This window comes from Eurosta solidaginis, chromosome 3 (assembly GCF_040869045.1).
Source record: "Eurosta solidaginis isolate ZX-2024a chromosome 3, ASM4086904v1, whole genome shotgun sequence".
In the NCBI taxonomy this organism is placed as follows: Eukaryota; Metazoa; Arthropoda; class Insecta; order Diptera; family Tephritidae; genus Eurosta; species Eurosta solidaginis.
In genome coordinates, this window is record NC_090321.1 from 267,956,404 (window position 1) to 267,977,936 (window position 21,533).

General features: G+C 39.9%; 2 protein-coding genes across 2 annotated transcripts in view; one reads left to right on the forward strand and one right to left on the reverse strand.

Annotated features, from left to right (window-relative positions):
* The first annotated feature begins 287 nt into the window (after nucleotides 1-287).
* Nucleotides 288-3,250, forward strand: AIMP3 (aaRS-interacting multifunctional protein 3). The gene is made up of 3 exons (XM_067776375.1): nucleotides 288-508; nucleotides 566-868; nucleotides 2,563-3,250. The coding sequence occupies exons 1-3, from the start codon at nucleotides 428-430 to the stop codon at nucleotides 2,713-2,715; spliced, it is 537 nt and encodes a 178-aa protein (XP_067632476.1). The 5' UTR covers nucleotides 288-427; the 3' UTR covers nucleotides 2,716-3,250.
* The window catches only part of wmd (serine-threonine kinase receptor-associated protein wmd), a 38,167-nt gene continuing 19,692 nt past the window's right edge, over nucleotides 3,059-21,533 (reverse strand). The window contains exons 2-3 of the mRNA XM_067776374.1: nucleotides 3,781-4,446; nucleotides 3,059-3,713 (exon numbers count right to left, since the gene is read on the reverse strand). Coding sequence (XP_067632475.1) covers nucleotides 3,514-3,713; nucleotides 3,781-4,446 — 866 coding nt within the window. The 3' untranslated portion in view covers nucleotides 3,059-3,513. The remainder of the gene's footprint in view (nucleotides 3,714-3,780; nucleotides 4,447-21,533) is intronic.

The window sequence follows — 21,533 nt, forward strand, 5'->3', positions numbered from 1 at the left end:
ATTCTTAATCTCACCCTCTCGATTTCGCACCTTTATCCACTCGACTTCTCTTTTGGGAAATCTGCCGCAACCGCACCGAGCTTATTGACTCGGTACTTATGGGTGGTGGGTGGTTAGATTTCGGCTGAATTATTCCTTTTTTTTTAATTCCCCTAATAGGGTGACACTTGTTTGAATCACAGACATTCACGTTAACACTTGAATTCACAATGGTCACGAATGAAATATTTACTCGAAAATATCTAATTGGATTGCCATATGCATATGGCAACGCCACCCCAACAGCTGTTTTAAGCTGTTTAATAAACAAAATTTGTTGCCAAAACGTTCACGTGGAGTGAGGGTATATTTATTAAAAAAACAAATTTTACTTCAACGAATAATAAGAAACTGAAGACATACAACGCTTCCGTCTATCCATCCAAACATGTGTGAAATAGAAACAATAACAAAAATTGCAAATTCCATTGGTGTGCCGCCTGGAAAATTGAATCTTGATTCGGAAAAAGTAAACAATATTTTTCAGTTGCATTTTTTGTAGTTATATATTAAAATTTTATTTCAGGTCATCACACGCACTAACAATAACAAAACCGTATCGGGCTTCGCCACTATCCTCAATGCCTTGGCACAGGAGTCTCAGTCAGAGATAGCACGTAACAGTTCAGCTACGCGTGAAATCAATGCTGAGGTGTATCAGTGGATTGAGTTTGCAGTGTTGTATGTGGTGCCGTGTTCTAAAGACAAGCACATTTCGCAACAAATACTAAGAGACTTCAATAAACTGTTAAGTTCTAAATCCTACTTAGTGGGATATTCTATAACGCTAGCAGATCTAGCTGTATTTTATACCATCCACAATTTAATGGTGAGTGGTATTTGGATAAATCAGTCAGTTTTAGATTTAGATATCGGTACTTGGGTTCTGGTAGACGAGACATATGATGGGTTTTTAAATTGTTTTAGCACACCATCGCAACGGTATAACTCATTTCAAAGATAACTGGTACATATGTATATAGAGCCGACAGAATCCCAGTGATATAACGCGAGATGGTATTTCCGAACGTGCGATGTTCCTAAAAATATCGTAGTCTGAAATAGGAGCAGTACAACTTTCATGTTGTTGTTGCACTTGGAGTGATAAATACACTTAGCGACGGTTTTGGCCAGTGTTATCGATGTTGATGGCCCTTTGCTGGATATAGATGTGGTACGTTCCGGTAACAAGCACCATTAAGGTGCCAGCCCGACCTATTGGGAACAATTTAATATGACCACATTGAACTTTCTAGGCCATAACGCCATCCAACCCTTACGTTGTTGAAGCGATTAGGACACTCCCTGAGGGCCAAGCCCGACCATCTCGGGAACGATTTGTTATGACGACATGCGACCAATTGAGCCTCGAAAGATGTTAATTGCGCTTATCAACCCCTTGAATCCCAGTACAACTCGCTTGGTACACCACACCGTACAATCTTTTCGATCCAGACCTTAATGACAATAGCTTCGTATATCAAGCTTATACTATCCAGTCAGGAGACGTCGAACACAGCTAGTTAAGGGGCTTGGAGTATACTCATGATAGACATGCTTATCGTTAGACCCAAAGATTCGAGGGGTAAAAAAGTCGCTCTCAAAGCAGTCGGCCTAGTACTGGATCCACGACCTCTCGCATTCAAATTAAACAGCCTATGGTAAGGGATAGAAACTTGTACAGTCGATTTCATAAACTTTGAATGCCCAACGTGAGTAGTTGGTTTAAAAAGGCGAATATGAACGACTTTAAAAAATTTAAAGCTAATACTGTGTCAAATCCCGTACGTATACTGCTTGAGGACAATCACAGCAGGTTAGGGGCTTAAAATAAACCCGCAGATATGCCTGTCGTAAGAGGCGACTAAAATACCAAATTAATTCAAGGGGTTGTGTAGCGCAACCCTTCCAATAGGTTGTTACCGCAATATATAGCTTCTCGAACCCAATTGTCAACCTTACCTACCCGTGGCGAAGCCTGTTTTTTTAACAGGCGAGGTTTTGTCGAACCCAAGTTCGGCATAGATCTAGGTTGCGTTATGGCCATGACGGTTTCATGTGGTTACACTAAATCATTCCCGAGATGGTCGGTCTATGACCTTAATGGTGCCTGTTACCGGAACGTACAACACCCCCAACACAAGAAAACCAATTTGGAAGAGCACCCCACAGCTGGTGCCGGTAAACCTTGAATGATGGAGCTCCTTTTGCCAGCTTTTAGAGATGCATCATTCTACCCCTGTTGAAACTAATCGTTTCCTTGGAATCACTTTAGAGGACTTTGAGACAATTAGTGAGTGGTCGCACGGATTGAATGGGGTGAATCATTGTTAACACAAGAACAGATCCTCCTTTCTGTTTAATTTCTACAAATCAAAACTCCACCTCTAGAAGGAGTTACCACACAGACAATTACACGTTGTACAGTGAACTACACTGGATATTGGCTGCCAGGAGCTGCCAAGACAACATCATGTAACGAGAAATTCTTTAAAAAAAGCATTTATTTGTTTTTTTTTTTAGAAATCTCTCACGCCTATTGAAAAGGAAAACTACTTGAATTTATCGCGGTGGTTTGATCATCTTCAACACATGCCGGAGATACGCCAAGACGGAGAAGTATTAAATTTTTCAACAATCTATCTACACGGTTGGGCAACAGGCACTCATGTATAAATATAGACGACAACAGTAAAAGCTTGCTCAAACTATTTTACGTGGCACAAGTTTTCGAATACAAAGTTAATAATTTACATGGGAAAACTTTCCTATACGAGTATCCGACATTGGTGTTTTTAAAACTTTGATGGGTAGGACGAACTCATCGTATGCTAAGAAGCAAATGCACTTTTTTAATATTAAATCCATAATTCATTTGCCACCAATCCTTTCGGATTCGACTATGAATGACATCAGTCTGACACCGTCGTGATAGGTACGACTTGTTTACATACAAAAACGAGGAAAATCGTAATGGGAATATAATATATCTAAATTTTAGTAAACAAAAAACAGTAAATTAATCAAGTACGAAAATGTGTACGTTCGCATTTATTTGAACACACTTATTGTATTACATACTAAAGCACATGCTCAACCCACGGTTTATCCATTTATTTGTTAAGCGCAAGTCAAAATGGAAAATTAATTTATCTTCCATTTTAACTTCAGTATTTTGCCAGCTACTTAATTAATATAAAATAATACAAAAGTATTTATGAAATTATATTTTTGTTCTAATTTAATACAGAATTTTATGTATTTACTTTTTCCAAATAATTCATTACAAATCATTCAATCATGCAATGCGTTTTGTATAATATAAAATATGATAGTTTTGCAAAATGCTGATTTTGTTGCTCATTAAGTAATGCAGAGAAAATATTCAATAAATTTGAAAATTTAAGAAATGTTACTTTCTTAATGTGGATTTGTTGTATTGGTTGTTGTACCCACATCCAGCTTTACCGTTACTTAATTGGCATGTACTTCGCGTGGCGAATTTAATGAGTTATTTAATTCTCCTGGTTCGGTGCACTTCCAGAGTCCATAAGTTTTGCCTACAGTTGTCTGCCACAGACGCAAAGTACCATCTTCAGAGCCACTAGCATAAAGTTCACCATCTGGACTAAACTTCACCGAATGTACTGGACCAAAATGTCCTTTAAAGGATTCTGAAGCGAGGAAAATGATTTGTTAAAAAGATATATTTAGAAAATAAGTATTCGTTTGTCAACTCACCAATTTCATTGCCAGTTATATAATCAAATTTGTACATTTTGAAGTCTTCACCTCCACACACAAACACATGTTTATCTGGATGCAAACTAGCCGATGAGACATTTGTCGGCACTTTCACCTCTTTCAGCTTTTTCAATGTGTCCACTTCCAAGAAGCTAATGGTTGAACCATGTGTGATAGTCAGTATATGATTATCAGCTGATATTTCAAGGCTATTGGGATTATTAGGAAAGTGTAGTCGCTGTACCTCGTTGCCAGTTAAACGATCCCATAAACGTACAGTTTTATCCTCAGCTGCTGTTAGAATGCATTTATCATCGCGGCAGAAGAGAGCACGTTTCAAAGCACCTGTATGACCAGCGTACATTTCCGGTTCGGCGTGAGGTTGTTCCAAATTGAAAACACGTACCAATTTCTCATTACTACCGGTGACAATATTTTCTGAGTTTGTATCAAATGCAACAGATTTTACAATGTGTTTATGTTGAAAACTATGGATTTCACCGCCATTGATAGCATTCCAAACTTTTCCAGTAAAATCAGCAGCACCGGAAGCAGCCAACGTGGCATTCTTATTTAGCGCGACACCCCAAACGGCACCTTTGTGTCCTTCAAATGTGCCAACCCAATCACCGGTATCACCTTGCCGTAGCATGGGACTGCCATCTGGAAGAAGAACATCAAATATGTACATATGTAGTATATACCAAAAATGTAATCATAACAGTGAGATATGGTATGGATGTTCTTAGGAAGGACGCATAAGGCCTAAAAAAAGTTCGCCCTAATTCGAGGTTTTTTGACAAAAATTAAATAGTCGAAGATTCCCAAATATCTACTTGAATCTACACCTCACCCCATCCAATGCGAATTTATGCAAAGTGATGGAAAGGCAAATTAAACCCAAATCGTCGGCAAAAGAATGTCAAATCAAAAGAAAAATAGCATTGATGTCGATTATCTTAAAGTTAAAAGCGCGGGGCTGCAACATTTCTAAGATCATGTGCAAGGCCTACTATATTAGAATCACAAAGTGGCTCATATCTCTGAAGAGAGAAAACTTAAGGCTCACGATGGGCATTCTGGCTGGACATTGCCTTCTGGCGTCACATGCTTATAAGTTAGGCCTCGTCAGTGATAGCAAGTGCAGAAAGTGTGAGCTACAGGAAGAAACGGTTGAGCACGTTCTGTGTTCGTGTCCTGCACTCGCCAGGTCAATGCTTAGGGCGGCAGATTTGCCAGATCTCGAGGCAGCAATTAAGCTGGGTCCTAGAAAACTGCTAGTATTTGACAAGAGAACGTAGCTAATATATAACGTATGTCCTGGCACTTCATTGGGGTTCTTCCGTTTGGACGTCAAACAAATTATGGAAACACTATGGACACATTCAGTCTATGTAAGGTCTTTATTGACCGGCCAGTTCAACCTAACCTAACCTCGATTAACTGACATCTTGGAAATTCTCAAGAAAAAACAATCAGCTTATGGGAGTATTGAATTCGCCTTGTTCTTTCTTGAGTTTTTTATCCATTTTAAAAACTTAAAAAAGTAATGGACTGGCCCAAATGGCTGCCCTGAGGCACACGGGTGACAATCAAAAATTAAATGAGTTTAGCTCAATTTAACCGCGATGCCCAAACTAGAGTTGCAGGTAACTGTCACAGTTCTCCAGACATTTCCATCGTCAGCGCAGGGCTCATAAACTGTGTCGAATGGCAGCCGATGCTTACTTGAGCACCTGACCACCTGCCCATAATCCTTTCAATACAGCGACCTGCTGATTGTATCACCTCTTTTGCTGCAAGGCGAGCATGCGTTCTGCAAAGCCATCGCATCAGCTTCTACACGCTTTATTCCGGCCGGTAGAATACCAGAAATCGTACCGCATTTTCCAGCTGAAGCTGCAGACTTAGCAAGAGAACGTGAACTGGCCAGACAACTCACCCCCAAGAGAACCCCACATTAGGAGTCTCACTTGTATATTATGCGGCTGGTGAATGAACACAAACGTGCCAAATGGAAGGAGCATCTAAAGATCTGCAACCTCTTTGCGGGTGTTGCTAAGCTGTGGTCAACCATCAAATGCTTGCCCAATCCAACAAAACCACAATGATTAAATATCCATCGCTTTCGCCGATAACACTTTATATGATTCGAAGAAATGCGCGAGCTGAGGGAGTAAACTACCTAACGCACGTTTTCAACCTGTCGTTGAAGTCCTTTGTCATTCCCGAACAATGAAAAATGTCAAGCATAATTCCACTACTAAATCCTGGCAAACCAGCTAGCGAAGGCGAGTCATATCGACCGATATCACTCCTTTCGCCAGTAGCGAAGACATCTGAAATCGTCCTGCTCCCTCATTTCACGGCGAATCTTCGCCTAGCCGCCCATCAACATGGCTTCCGCAATATGCGTAGCACTGCCATCACGCTAAACGCCATAGACACTCAGGACGGTGCTCGTGACCCCAGCGGGTTAGGGGATCAGAATATACCCGCGGTAGGTATGCCTGTCGTAAGAGGCGACTAAACTACCAGATTCAAGGGGCTGTGTAGCGCAACCTTTCAGGTTGCCAGCGCAATATATAGCTTCTCCAAACCCAATTGTCAACCTCACCTATCCGCGGCGAATCCTGTTTCACTAACAGACGAGGCTCTGGCGACCCCAAGCTCCTCATGGAACTTGGGGGTAGGGAGGGAGGGAATGACCTGAAGGTTTAATGTGGCCACATAAATCGTTCCCGAGATGGTCGGGCTAGCACCTTAATGGTGCTATGGTACCGGAGCGTACCGGATTTGTATCCGGCAAAAGACCATCACATCGATAACACTCCCCAAAGCCTTCGGGGAGCAACCTTATCGCTACAACAACAACAACAACACGGTGCTCGTGGCCCTCCACCTGTCAAAAGCTTTTGACACAGTCACAGAAAGGTCACACCTTCCCCTTGTCTAAAAAGATTGACCAGAAATGGTCGGCAAACGTCGGTAAAATTTAGGAACGAAATCTCAAAGCCTATGAGAATTAAACTGAAGATACCACAGGGTGCTGTCTTATCCCCGCTTCTGTTTAATTTCTACATATCAAAGCTCCCTTCCCCACAAGAAGGAGTTACTATCATTTCATATGCCGACGACTGCACGATCATGGCAACGGGACCTGGTCCTTCATGAATGAATTAGTGTCCAACATAAGCAACTATCTCCTTGGTCTTTATAATTTTCTCACCTCGCGCAACCTGGCATTATCACCGATAAAATCCACAGTGGCCGTGGACAGATGACGCAAATATTGGACGTTCACGTCGATGGAATTCCGCTATCCGCTATCCGCTGTCAGTCACCCAGAGATCTTTGAAGTGACGTTCGATAATACTCTCACCTTCAAGACGCATGCCACTGAAATTGTATCTAAAGTACAAATCCCCAATGAAATCGTCAAGTCGCTTGCCGGCAGCACCTGGGAAAGAGATATCGAAACGGTGCTAACCACGTACAAAGCCATTGGCCAGCCGCTTGTGTGCTACGCGCCACCAGTTTTGTCACCTGGGCTTAAAAACATATACTGGAAAAGGCTGCAGGTCTACCGTTGACTCATTCAGTCTATGTGAGGTCCACACGGGGCAGCCAGGTCGGCCTAACCTTGTGTGAGTAGATGGATTAAATCGTCTAGGGGCTAATAACACCATTCACTTGGCTTGGGTAGCTGGCCAAAGAGAGGTAGATAGAAACCAGCAAGCGGACGGACCAGCTCATCTTACCTCAGAGAACAACACTGCGGTTGGCAGTTGAAGATACAACGCAAAGTGTTATAAGGACATGATTAACCTCCCAAAACGTAGCCTAGGAATATTAACAGGCATACTCACAGGTCACTGTAGACTAAAAAGCCACATGCACAAACAGGGTATATGGTCTAATATCACTGACGGTTATGTGACAGCGAGGATCAAACTGCAGACCATATCCTGCACGAATGCAACGCAGTAGCGGAAAAAATATTAAGGATCCTTGGATCGCTAAAATTTGAAAGTAGGCACAAGTCTGTGGCGCAACCTTTTCAAGAAGATGCCGAGGCAATTTATAGCTTCTATACAGTTTTCAACCTCGCTGCCCTTGGCGTATCCTGTGTATTTAGCAGCCGAGGCTCTGGCGACCCCAAGTTCCCCTTTGGAACTAGGGATGGGGGCGGGATGGCGTAGAGGTTTAATGTGGTCATATTAAATCGTTACCGAGATGTTTGTTACCCGAAAGAACCGAATCTATATCCGGCAAAGCATCAATAACATCGATAACACTCCCATAACATTCGGGGAGTGTCTTTATCGCTACAAAACAGATATAAAGCCGAGCTCCATTCGGGGGTCTTATTCTGTACTTAAGTCGATTCGGATTAACATTTTTCGAATCGAGTTACATAATAAGGCCCCTAGATTTTCTCAGGGAACTCGGTGAAGAGAATGAGGGCACAATAAACCAATAGGACGCAGTGCATAACCTCGCATCAATCTATCTATCTAACACCTGTTACAAGGAAAATTTTATATAAAAAAAGGGAACCGGGAATTATAGAGCTTCTGGAGACCAAAATCAATTATCAACTGTCAAAATCGGATTTTAACTTACCAACACAACCTTCTTATTTTAGGTGCGTGCAGTATAAGCCTTTTTTAATCTAATAAAAATTAATTTTATCCATTCCCCGGACTTATATGACAAGTGACTGATTATCAGGATGATCTCAGTGGATGGTGTCGAGAGGGGTTGTATGGCCTTATTTATGATGTTATGTTAATTATGAAATGTATAAGTTTTATGGAAACTTGAGGATTGTGCTACGAGTAAAAGCCCTAAGGCTTATGCTAGGACATGCTATGAGAATGAAAAAGACGCTCTGGCTAAAAAAAAGATTGCCGTCAGCAACCGCGTTTGGAAGCAGTAGAAGGGAAGACCTTCACTTAGTTGGAAAACGAAACATGGGAAGGTGGCGTGACTTGTTAAGCATCGGTTAAAATCGACTCTATGGTTAAGCGCTAATTAATTGTTAGGTTAGAGTGGCCACCGGTGCGAACACCAGTGCACTTAGGCCAAAAAAGGTCCCATTCTGATACCACGTGGATCTCTCCCCTACTCAAACCAACAGCTCGATACAGCAAGCGTCAGGAGTTTCTTAGGATCCAACTTAGCCAGATCACAAAGATCGTGAAAGAAGGGAGATCCCAGAGATTTCTTCCTCTTGTGCCAATGCGCGGGACAATCGCACAGAAAATGTTTGACTGTTTCTATCTCCTCTTCGTCTTTGCAGCTCCTGCAGTAATTATTATAGGGAGCATCCAGCCGTTGTGCGTGTCTCCCGATTGCTATGTGGCCGGTTATAAGTCCAACCACCACAGATATACCTACCAAAAAGAAGGAGACTGCGTCCCATTCAGGCCACACGAGCTTGGAGTGGTAGCAGGATTCAAGATTGCTCCATCTCACACCCGCTTCCCAAAGGAAAATCCCTTTCAAATTGAGCTTACAGGTAGCGAGCGGCATGCTCAATCCCTTCCAGGACGACGAAAGCGGAACGGATGTGCCCCCTCTTGCAGGTTCGTCAGCTATCTCGTTTCCCGGTATATTCGAGTGTCCAGGCACCCATACCAGACTGAGGGAAGTTTGCTCAGCGATCTCGTTAAAAGATTTGCGGCACTTCTCTACTGTCCTGGACTTACATGTGACCGATCCAAGTGCTTTTAGTGCAGCCTGGCTGTCAGAGTAAATATAAATTGGGTTATAGCCGTGAGCAGCCTTCCCCAGGTGATCAGCGGCCTCATTTATAGCAGCCCCCTCCGCCTGAAAGACGCTGCAATGATCGGGTAGGCTAAATGATAGATTCCACCCTAGTTGAGATGCAAAGACACCGCTACCCACCTTATAATCCAGTTTGGAGCCATCAGTCTATATCTGCCGCCTATCGCTCAGGTCCGGCGGCTCCTTCAACCAATAATCCCTATCCGGAATAATAACCTCCTACTTCATATTAAAAAATATAGTCCGACGAAGGCGAAACCAGATACTTAAGGATAGCTGCAGAAAAGGCCGCACATTGCTTGGCTATTAAATTAATAGTTACTATCTTTATTTCACAAGCCCCTCCCCATAGGCCTTTTTTAGAGAGCTGATTCAGAATCGGTAATAAGAGGTTTTTCATCTTCCTCTCAGACTTAGTAACCCAAACTCGTAATCTTAAATGGCCCTGAATATTGTACTCCTTCCAATCTACGTGAAAAGAATCAATGCCAACTTTAACATTGAAATCCTGTTTAGGTACATAAATTACAGTAAATTAAATACGAATAACCTGTGCATATACGCCAAAATATGTAGGCAAACGCTTATGTATGTATGTATATATGTGATAAGTGCATTACAAAAGGCATATTGCTTGAATAAAATAAAATTAAATGCAACAGACAATAAAACATACAGACATACAACTACAATCAACAATCATCGCTAGACCAACAAAAAAAAAAAAATACGGAAGCAACCTTGACTCAATGATTGCATCAATGCCAACGACCTGAGTGCGACACACTGGCTGGCTGGTGAGTCGATAACACGAAACGTATCAAACGAAGTAGGTAGGTGCAGTGTGCAGGTGCAGTATAAGCTTAAAGCTTACTGTTTCTGGGTATATAAAACTTATATAAAGTTTGCATAACAGAACCAACTTTCAACTTACAACTGCAACCAACGCTAACATTTTATATTGAAGTATTTGACATTAATAGCGTTCCACGCCTTATGCCCGGGGCGCGAAGCAAAGCAACATGAAAATTTTAGAAATAAGGTTTTTCAACTAGAAGAAAATTTTTCTAAGCGGGGTCGCCCCTCAGCAGTGTTTGGCAAGCGCTCCGGGTGTATTTCTGCCATGAAAAGCTCTCAGTGAAAACTCATCTGCCTTGCAGATGCCGTTCGGAGTCGACATAAAACATTTAGTCCCGTCCGTCCAATTTGTAGGGAAAATCAAGAGGAGCACGACGCAAATCGGCCTTAGATCTCTTCTAAGGTTATCGCGCCTTAAATTTTTTTTTACAAAGAACATTTCAACTCACCATATTCACTCATATTAACAGAGTATATGTGGAACTTAAGAGCGAATTGAGAGTTTCACATAGTTGCACTGCCACACCGCCATTTTATACAGGGTAAAAGTGTAACGATTTTGCGTTGCGAGCAGGCAACAATTTTCACAAAAGAACGAAATACCCCGTAAATGCGTTGCCTTTTAGAATAGAACAACAACCCTTGCGCGGCGTACAAAAAGCGTAACACTTTAGCCAGAAAAGAAAACGCTATAAGATTTACATAATTTAGAATGAAATGAGCATTGATTACACGGTCGGATTAACAAGTAGGCAGAACAGGCAGTTGCATGGCGCCTTCGATTTTATGGGGCCCCCGAAAAATGAAAAAGACTTATAAAATTTTCTTACAAACATAAAATTCTAGAGAGTGAAAGATAAATATCAGAACTGAAAATAATTTTTACTCAAATAAATAAAACTCAATTGACTGCATTCAAAAGGCGACGAACTAGACAAGGTCCCTAAAAAGGACATTTCCGACTCATTTGACAAATTGTATGAGCACGCAAAGAAGTGTATCGAATTGAAAGGAGAGTATATTGAATAATAAAAAAGAATTATCTGAAAATGTACACTGGTTGTTTTTATTTAGAAAAATTTCGGTTATTTTTGGAACAGGCTTCAACTCTATTTTGACTGCTATGCGTTCAGTAAGTCATTGCAAAGTGAAAAAGCTGATTTGCAAACGTGTGTTTTTTTTACGGATTGTGAGAAGAGAGTTTAGTTTCATTCCGTGAAAAAACAAAACAATTAGTACCTGGCGTAGGTTACGCAGAAATCATAAAACGTACTCGTCGTAGAAAAAAAACAACCTAATGACGAAAATGCTCCAGAAGTAGAATTTTCGTCTCGCGATGATTTTACGACAAAAGGTTTCCTTGAAATCATCGACAATCTTCACAGTCAGAAATCAAAGGATGTGCGAAGGTGTATATGGAAGTTTCAGAGAGATTTGTATTTCTCATAAATTTTTCTCTAAGTGTTGGAGACCTCCACGAAGCTATAAATAACATAGTTTTTTTTTTTATTCTACAGATTTGGAAGAATTTTTCATTTGAATGAAATAATTTCAAAGTTACGTGAACTCCAGATACACTGATGCGCAAAAAACTCATAGTCATTTGTATAAGATTCTAATGGAAGATCAATTAGCCGATGTATTTCCTAACATAGAAATAGTTCTTCGGATTTTTTTACATTAATGATCACATATTGTTCTGCCGAACGATCCTTCTCGCAATTAAAAAGAATCAAAGCTGCTGAAAGAGCTACAACGCGACAAGAGCGACTCGAGATGTTAGGTATACTTTGCATTGAATCAGATTTATTGAAAAAAATATATATTGATGATGTAATTGCTGAATTTGCCGAAAACAAATGTATAAAACGACAAGTTTAAAATGTAGATAGCATGATACAAAAAATGGAGGTAATTCCATTTAGTGTGACTTTAGCCACTTGACTTTTGCGGGGACAATGATAATTTCACCAAAAACAAGCTACCAGAGAGAAAAATGTTACGAATATTTTTTATTTTTGATGGATTTCATATTAACGGATACGACTAAATTACTTTCATAGTTATTTCAAATAAAAAATAAATAAAATAATTAAAAAAAAATGTTTAAGTTAAACGGTTTTATTGAAAACAATAGTTACATGAAGTAATAATAATACTAAAAGCTAGAAAATAATTAGGTAGGTCCTAGGTACTAGTCATCACACTCCTTATCAATCTATGGCGTTGATCAGACAATTAAATAAAAGCGTTGGGCGCGTGAAATTTCTAAAAATGTGAGGCGTAGCATAACCTGATTAAGGTTCAGTTGGTTTTACTTATGACTATCAATAGAAATATGACGCGTCCAACGCTTTTATTTAATTGTCTGATCAACGCCCTAGATTGATAAGGAGTGTGATGACTAGTACCTAGGACCTACCTAATTATTTTCTAGCTTTTCGTATTATTATTACTTCATGTAAGTATTGTTTTCAATAAAACCGTTTAACTTAAAATTTTTTTTTAAATTATTTTATTTTCAAGTTTTTAGTCTTTATTTAATTGCCTATTATTTCTCATTCGATTTAGTTCATATAGTGACTCATTATTACATGGACTCTTTCCTGACAATTTGTTACAACCTAAGTCCTCAATACATAATCCTTCCAAAGACTTTACTCGACTCTGCGCCACGTATGCTTGTCCCTCCTCCAACTCCAAAATATTTTGATGTCACTTCTACTGGACTGTATGCAATATTTGTTCCAAATATGAGCCAAATCGGGCATCATAGGTCGCTTTCTATTCATGTATGTATTATTTCTTCCAAATATGGACCAAATCAAATCGGACCACAAATACGATTTTTGTGAATATCTCGATCCTTGCGCCACCTAGCGGCGATTTTTTTTGATAGGTCGCTTTCTATTCTTATATGTATTATGTGTTCCAAGCATGAGCCAAGTCGGACCACAAATACGATTTTTGTGAATATCTCGATCATTGCGCCACCTAGCGGCTATCTTTTTCATAAGTCGCTTTTTATTCTTGCATGTATTATGTGTTCCAAATATGAGCCAAATCGGACCACAAATACGATTTTTGTGAATATCTCGATCCATGCGCCACCTAGCGGCGATTCTATTCTTGCATGTATTATGTGTTCCAAGTATGACCCAAATCGGACCACAAATGCGAATTTTGCGAATATCTCGATCCATGCGCCAACTAGCGGCGTTTTTTTCACAGGTCGATTTCTATTCTTGCATGTATTATGTGTTCCAAATATGAGCCAAATCGGACCACGAATGCGAATTTTGTGAATATCTCGATCCATGTGCCACCTAGCGGCATTTTTTTTGCACAGGTCGATTTCTATTCTTGCATGTATTATGTGTTCCAAACATGAGCCAAATCGGACCACGAATGCCAATTTTGTGAATATCTCGATCCATACGCCACCTAGCGGCGATTTTTTTTCACAGGTCGATTTCTATTCTTACATGTATTATGTGTTCCAAATATGAGCCAAATCGGACAACAAATGCGAACTTTGCGAATATCTCGATCCATGCGCCACCTAGCGGCGATTTTTTTTTACAGGTCTATTTCTATTCTTGCATGTATTATGTGTTCCAAATATGAGCCAAATCGGACCACAAATGCGAATTTTGCGAATATCTCGATCCTTGCGCCACCTAGCGGCGATTTTTTTCTTATTATTGCATTGTCATCGGGTTCTGAACTATATTCCAAGTTTCAAGCTTGTAGCTTATCGGGAAGTTACTTAAATTTCAATTACAAGATTCGTTCACAACGGCCGGCCTGTCAACTCAAGCTAAATAAACCCGTTTAATTAATTAAAAAGGAGCCGCATGCGTTGGATTATTTAAATACGAAATTTCAGCCTAGAAAAGAAGGTTTTTAATAAGTTTTTGGAGCTCCATAAAATTGCTTTGGTGGAAGAAACATGAATCGAAGTATGCAAAGCAAGTGAATGTAGCCTTCTTAAGTGTCCGTACGTTTGCTTAGAACATGTTGACAAAACATACACGTTTGTCAATTGACTACCCAAATCAGGTCCTTATAAACCGACACCGCAATTTCTAAAGAGTTTAGCATACTTAAACTCAATTTTTATAAAATTAAATGGTGATAAATTGGCTACAAGTCTACATTACATATTCTGTGCCCTTTTAGCATTGACATGGATGTGGCGTCCCACAAAAGTAACAAATTAAACACCTACCACGTACTGCAGACTTTGGAGGTACACTTTTTCTTAACATGCCTTGAGAAATATCCACTGTAGTGGCATGATAACAGGGCCATGCTAGAACAACACAATTTTTCGTGTATTTTTTTTCGTCTAGGGGTCAAGCTGTCATAAAGATATGAGTCATTAACCAATGTATGAGTCATTATCCACTATTTTTCAATAAAATAGCATCGTTAGCTCATAGATATTTATGCACATAAATCATGCTAAAGCATATTATTATTGTCTCAGATGACCATTGCGTTTTCATCCTGAAGGAAATTTCCATCCTTCAAAAATACAATTTCGCCTTAAACAGTAACGGTATGGCAACGCTTCTAGCAAAACAATAAACATTATGAAACTTCAAAAAGCGCCAAATACTTCAAAAAATTTTGAGTGAAACTACCTTCTTTTTTATACCATGGTAGATAGTAATTTTATTGATATTATTACATTGTGACAATAAAATTTTTATGAAAGATATAAGTTTGTATTTTTTAATCGAAAAAGAAGGGAACGCACGTGAACACAGGGCCCCAAATTGATGGTTGCCTAGATCCCGTTGAGGGTTAATCTGGCCCTGATTTATTATACAGTGTTACAAAATAGACAAAAGTAAAAATACCTGGGAAGTCATACCATTTTCTTATTAGATCTCGAAGATCTAAGAATGACTGCTAACAAGATTTTCCCCTAACATCGTGAGTTACGGGCAAAAAACCAATTTTTTGTACCTTTGGACTCTTGAAATGTCCAAATCTCTTCTTACACGATCCGGAGTGAAACCGAAAATCGCGTTATAACGAACAAAGTTATATGCTCCCAATGTCATAAGGATCGGCCACTTCACTTACTAGCAGATCTATTTGTTCGTATAAGAGCTCCGCTTACTTGAGAAAATATCTCTCCTTTCAAATTTAGTTTTGATTCTACGTTTACTGCTAAATGTTTAAACTAGGGCTTTCAACCAACGGAAGAATATCAAGCGGCTGTAAAAAATGCAATGAAAAGTGCACAGTTCTTATAAAAGAAATTTGTGTATCAACGCTAAAACTTATGAAGCCTGCATGATTGATCTGGCAAAAATTTACATACCAAGCCAACACATGAGACCAATAATCAACGCTTCCCAAGGCAGCCGTTTCTATGTACCGGAGTGACTTAGAATTTTTCCCGACGAAGGGTTGTCATTTCAATGTAACCCCATTTAATTTGTTGCGTCCCTTCCAGCAGATCCCTGCAGCGGTATTGCGCTATATTCTTCTGCTCCGGGAAGGTATCGAACCCAATCCGGTGTCAGTACCTGATCCCGGTCCAGAGAAATGGTTTGCTGCGTGTACCGGAAAAGAATCTTTTTAGAACGGTCATACTCTTGGCAGTGCGTCACGCGTAAGGGATGTTTACAACGCGCCCCAATGGATACTGCCCTGACATCAGAGCACTACTCACTGATGAAAATCTAATTATCCTATGCGATTTCAATGCCCACCACGATCTGTAGCATTCTGATCTACAGGCGGACAGTAGGGGCGAGATTTTGGCGGACCAAATAGAAGAAAATATGTTTTGCACGTTAAACGGGGACGCCCCCACACGTATGGTAGGAAGTTTTCATAGTTCGCCTGACATTTCCTTCGTGAGCGCAGGACTTGTTAACTGCGTCAACCTGCAGCCGTTGGTAACATTGGCATACGACCACCTACTAATAATCCTTTCGCTCGGGCGACCTGCCGAATTCATCACTACTGAAAAACGCACTTTCACCAACTTCAAAAAAGGAAAGTAGGAAGATTACAAAACTTATACAGACAATCGCCTTGCTGCCCTTCCTATCCCGACTGATTCCCGCCAAAGAGAGCGTGCTTTCCACAAGGTCATCGAATCCGCGTCGGCTCGTTTTATTCCCGCAAGAGAATCCCGGAAATCCGGCTACATTTTCCAGCGGAGGCCGCAACCCTTGCGAGAGAATGTGACATTATAAGACAGCACGACCCCAGCGGCGCCCAAATAAGGGATATAAACCAATGCATCGGATTGCTTGTGACAAGCGGGCGAAATGTGAGGAGCACGTAAGGAATTGTAACCTCTCTACCGGTGTGGGTAAGCTATGGTCTACCGTACAGTCCCCATCGAGGTCGACTAAGCAGAACGACAAACCATCCATCGCCTTCGGCGATAAAATGCTGTCCGATGTGAAAAAAATGCGCGAGCGATTTCTGCCGACAGTATGTAATGCATTATACGGTTGACAAAGACAGACGTCGCGGCAACACAGCGCGTCCCCAATTACCATCACCGCCAAAGAGGTTGAAGATGCCATGGTTTATGCTAAACCATCTTAAGCAGTAGGCCCAAATGGTATAGCCATGCCGATTGTTAAAAAAACTTGGCAAAGAGGGATTTAGTTACCTAGCGTATGTCTTCAACCTGTTCTTGTCCACCTTCTTCAACCCCCAAAAATGGAAAATGGTCAGGGTAGTTGCGCTATTAAAGCCTGCGAAACCAGCTAACTTAGGAGAATCTTATCGTGCGATATCTCTCCTATCGCCAGTAGCCAAGACACTTGAAGCCATTCTGCTTCCCTACTTCGCTGCAAACTTGCGTCTTGCCAATCATCAGCATGGCTTTCGAAAACTACATACCACCGCGCTAAACGCCATTAACACGCAGATAAATTGCAGATCGGTTCAAAACCCCCACCACCGAATAGTACTCGTAGCGCTAGACCTATCAAAAGCCACGGCACGACTTGAAAGGGTCCTATCTTCCTCCAAGCCTCCAAAGGTGGGCCGCAAATTATCTGTCTAGTCTGCAAGCACCGGTGCAATTCAGGAACGTAACATCTAAACCCAGAAGAATTAAAAAGGGGTACCACAGGGTGGTGTCCTATCCTTCTACATATCGAAGCTACCTTCGCCACCAAAATGAGTCACCATTGTATTCTACAAAAGGCCGATGCCTGCACAATAACGGCCACAGGTCCACACATCGATGAGCTTTGTAATAAAATAAACAGCTATCTCCCTCATCTCTCCAGTTTTTCGCCTCGCGAAGCCTGACATTGCCACCGACCAAATCATCCTCGACCTTATTTACAAAATGGATAAGGCAAATGCCGACCACATTGGACATCCACGTCGATGGCACTACGCTACCGACTGTCCTACAACCCAAAATACAGGGTGTGACGTTCGATCAGGATCTACATTTTGAAGAGCATGCAACCGCAATTGCTCCTAAAATCCAGAACCGTAATAAAATCCTAAAATCTCTTGCCGGCAGCACTTGGGGTAAATACAAAGAAACATTCATTACCACTTACAAAGTAATGGGCCGGCGGTTTGGATGCTACGTGTCCCCGATAAGGTCGCCAAGCCTAAAGGTTACTCACTGGAATAAAATACAAGCCTGCCAAAACACCGCTCGCAGAACCGCTACGGCCTGTCTTCTTATGTCCTCAGAACACCACCTACATAATGAGGCGAGAGGAATTGCTCCGTGGACCCAGTTCTTAAAGAAATATACTCAGAACTCGCAGGGAAACGCGCTTCACTCAAGCTCAACTTCAATCTGGGTAATGTAACAGGTTAAGCTCTTACCTATCCAGAATCATCCCCGACATACATAATGTATGTTGGAACCAACGTCTCTAACACCCCTCTCACTATGGTCCGCCCCTGTTGAAACTGCAAGCTGCAAGTTTCCTTGTACTGCCGTTAGAGGATATTGATGACAATTTGTGATCGGCCGTGCCTATTGGATTGGGCGGAGCACTGCTACAACATATAAACTCTCCCCACTCAAAAAAATATTTCCTGAAAATGAGGAAAATAGCTATTAAAATGAGAAAATATGTGATTGATTTTGCACCATAGAAATCCTTCCCCCAATCTAGACAAAAATTTTTTTTTAAAAATTAATATGTGTTCATTTCCTTGGTCATAAGACCGAGATAAATTTGTATAAAAAATTTTGTTTTTTAATTAAATACGGAACTGTCATGGCAGTGGATTTGTAGTCGAGGTCCTCAACTTCACAGTAGATTGCTCTAACAACTGAGCTATCTCGTATTTGTAAATATTGTGAGAAATATTTATCATGCGATAGTGGCGAGTTTTATTAGCGGTCATGGAAGTAAACGTAGGTCACATCGCCTTACTCGTCTGTAAAGGGATGGACGCAGATGATAAAGATGATTGATTTAATGCAGATCATGGATAGGCCCCACTCCACAGCTAAGAGCAACAATAAAGTACTACCGCAACTTCAATACCACAGCTCTTATTCTACGTATCCATCAAACCCAAACTCCGTGTTTGCCAACTTTTTTATGCAATATATCTTAAAATAGAGCCATTTTGAAACAAATTCTGAAATAAGGCATTATTAAAACGTTTTCTGAGATAAGGCGTTTTCGAAACACCGGCCGAGATAGGGGGATATTCCACTCAGCGGTCGATATAATAACAACAAATATGTATAACCAAATGTTTCAAAACGAATATGACTTGGAGCACTTTTCACAAATGAACTATTTTATTTTGGATTTTCACCAAAAACTTTTAACTTTTGGGTTCTGTTGTATACAATTTTCTTTTTAGATTTTTATACTCAGCGTGCTTTGCACACAGTGTATATCAACTTTGATTGGATAACGGTTGGTTGTACAGGTATAAAGGAATCGAGATAGATATAGGCTTCCATATATCAAAATCATCAGTGTCGAAAAAAAATTCGATTGAGCCATGTCCGTCCGTCCGTCCTCTGTCCGTTAACACGATAACTTGAGTAAATATTGAGATATCTTCACTAAATTTGGTACACGAGCTTATCTGGACCCAGAATAGATTGGTATTGATAATGAGCGAAATCGGATGATAACCACGCCCACTTTTTATATATTGTGACGAATATTAGCAACACTAAGGGATACTATCATTTCTAAGGCGATACTAAGCAGTGACTTGTATGCACATCAATAGATCAACCATTATGTCTACACATATGTACGTACACGCAGCGGAGAAGAGACGCACAAACACATGTAGATATCTTATCTGAGATGCTCCCAAAGGTATGCAATTATAATTGTGGAAGTGTCGCTCACAAATACACGCTCATATGAGAAGCTATACACGTGCATCTGTAGTTATAATTTTATAGCAGTAAGTAAGTAAATTCTGGAAGCGCCTAGAAGATGCAACGAGGAAATCACAGAGTATAAAAGGCAGCAACAGTAGAGGCGCTACAATTAGTGTGATTTAAGACGCTATCTGGCGAGCAATAGCAGTGTTATTTTCAAAGTAGTCTAATAAAGGCCATTTTGCATTATTGAATAGTGGAGTTATTTATTCAACAGTTTAGTGATACGAACGTTAGCAGAAGATTTGGAATAAGAGGAATTGCAGTAAATTCGTTACAATATATAACATTTTGGAAACACAAAAAACCTGATTATTTAGTAAATAATACACCTAGAATGTTGAAATTTGACATGTGGACTGATATAGAGACTCTTGATAAAAATTTGAAAAACTTTTTTTAAAATGGGCGTGGCCCACTTGTGATAAAATCAATTTTACAAATAATATTAATGATAAATCAAAATTCGTTAAACCTAACGTAACAAAATTCAGCAGAGGTTGCCTTTACTATAAGGAATGCTTTGAAGAAAAATTAACGAAATCGGCTAAGGACCACGCCCACTTTTATATAAAAGATTTTTAAAAGGGTCGTGGATGTATAAAATAAGCTATATCTTTGCAAACCAGAGCTTTATATCAATGGTATTTCATTTCCCAATTGGGTTTATAACAGTAAATAGGAAAAACTTCAAATTTAAACAAATGGGCGTGGCACTGCCCCTTTTATGACTAAGCAATTTGCTATGTTTCGGGAGCCATAAATCGAAGAAAAATTAACGTATCGTAATAAAATTGGGTACACAAATTTTCCCTATAGTAGAAAATATATCTAGTAAAAAATGGACGGCATCGGTTAAAGCCCACGGCAACTTAGATATAAAACATATTTAAAAGTGTCGTAGACTAGAATAATAAGCTATAACTTAGCAAAAAATAGTTTTGAATCAATGATATTTCACTTATCAAGTTTTATTGTATGAGGAAATGGAGGAGAAATTTTTTTTTAAACGGGCGGTGCCACGTGTTATGTAGAAAAGTAATGTATCTGAAATGAAATGTACAATTGAAGATCACGCTGAGTATATAATGTTCGGTTACACCAAACTTAGACACCTTTACTTGTTTTATTTTAACCTTAATTGATACCTCCGATACGTTTGATGTATTATGACCACGCACATTTGTATAAATCCAATTGTTTACATATCGAATATTTGCTTGAAGCTGCATTTTCGTCATCTGTTTTTATTTTTAAAAGCAACATGCAATTCACAATTACGGTGCTCTGTCGGCGCTGATTTTTTTTTCGCATTTTGTTTAATCGTGTAGACATTCTAAATCAAGGTAAACTGCCATTTTTATTAATATAAATTCTCTATATCTATCGATCGGATGCTTAAAATGCAATTTCGTATTCACTTAGTTGTTGCATTGCTACTCACAACAAAGATAAAACAAGTTTGGGAAAGTAATCGGAAATAAGAAGCAATTGCAATTTGGAAATGGATTTATTATATCACAAATCTCGGCATAACGCATACTTGTGATGCATACAAATGAGTAGATTTTAAACCATTTTCTAGTTTTTATAGTTTAGTTTTCATTAAAACATGTTGGGAATTTACGGCAGCCCGGTTATCAGCTTATATGCTAATGTGGTTATATTTTTTACACAAAACAAAACACACTAGAGTCAAATAATTTTGAATCAC

Coding starts and splice junctions, on each gene's coding strand:
- AIMP3 (XM_067776375.1), top strand. CDS start 428: ATGTGTGAAATAGAAACAATAACAAAAATTGCAAATTCCATTGGTGTG. Junction 509..565: donor TGAATCTTGATTCGGAAAAA/GTAAACAATATT, acceptor ATTTTATTTCAG/GTCATCACACGCACTAACAA. Junction 869..2,562: donor ATACCATCCACAATTTAATG/GTGAGTGGTATT, acceptor TTTTTTTTTTAG/AAATCTCTCACGCCTATTGA.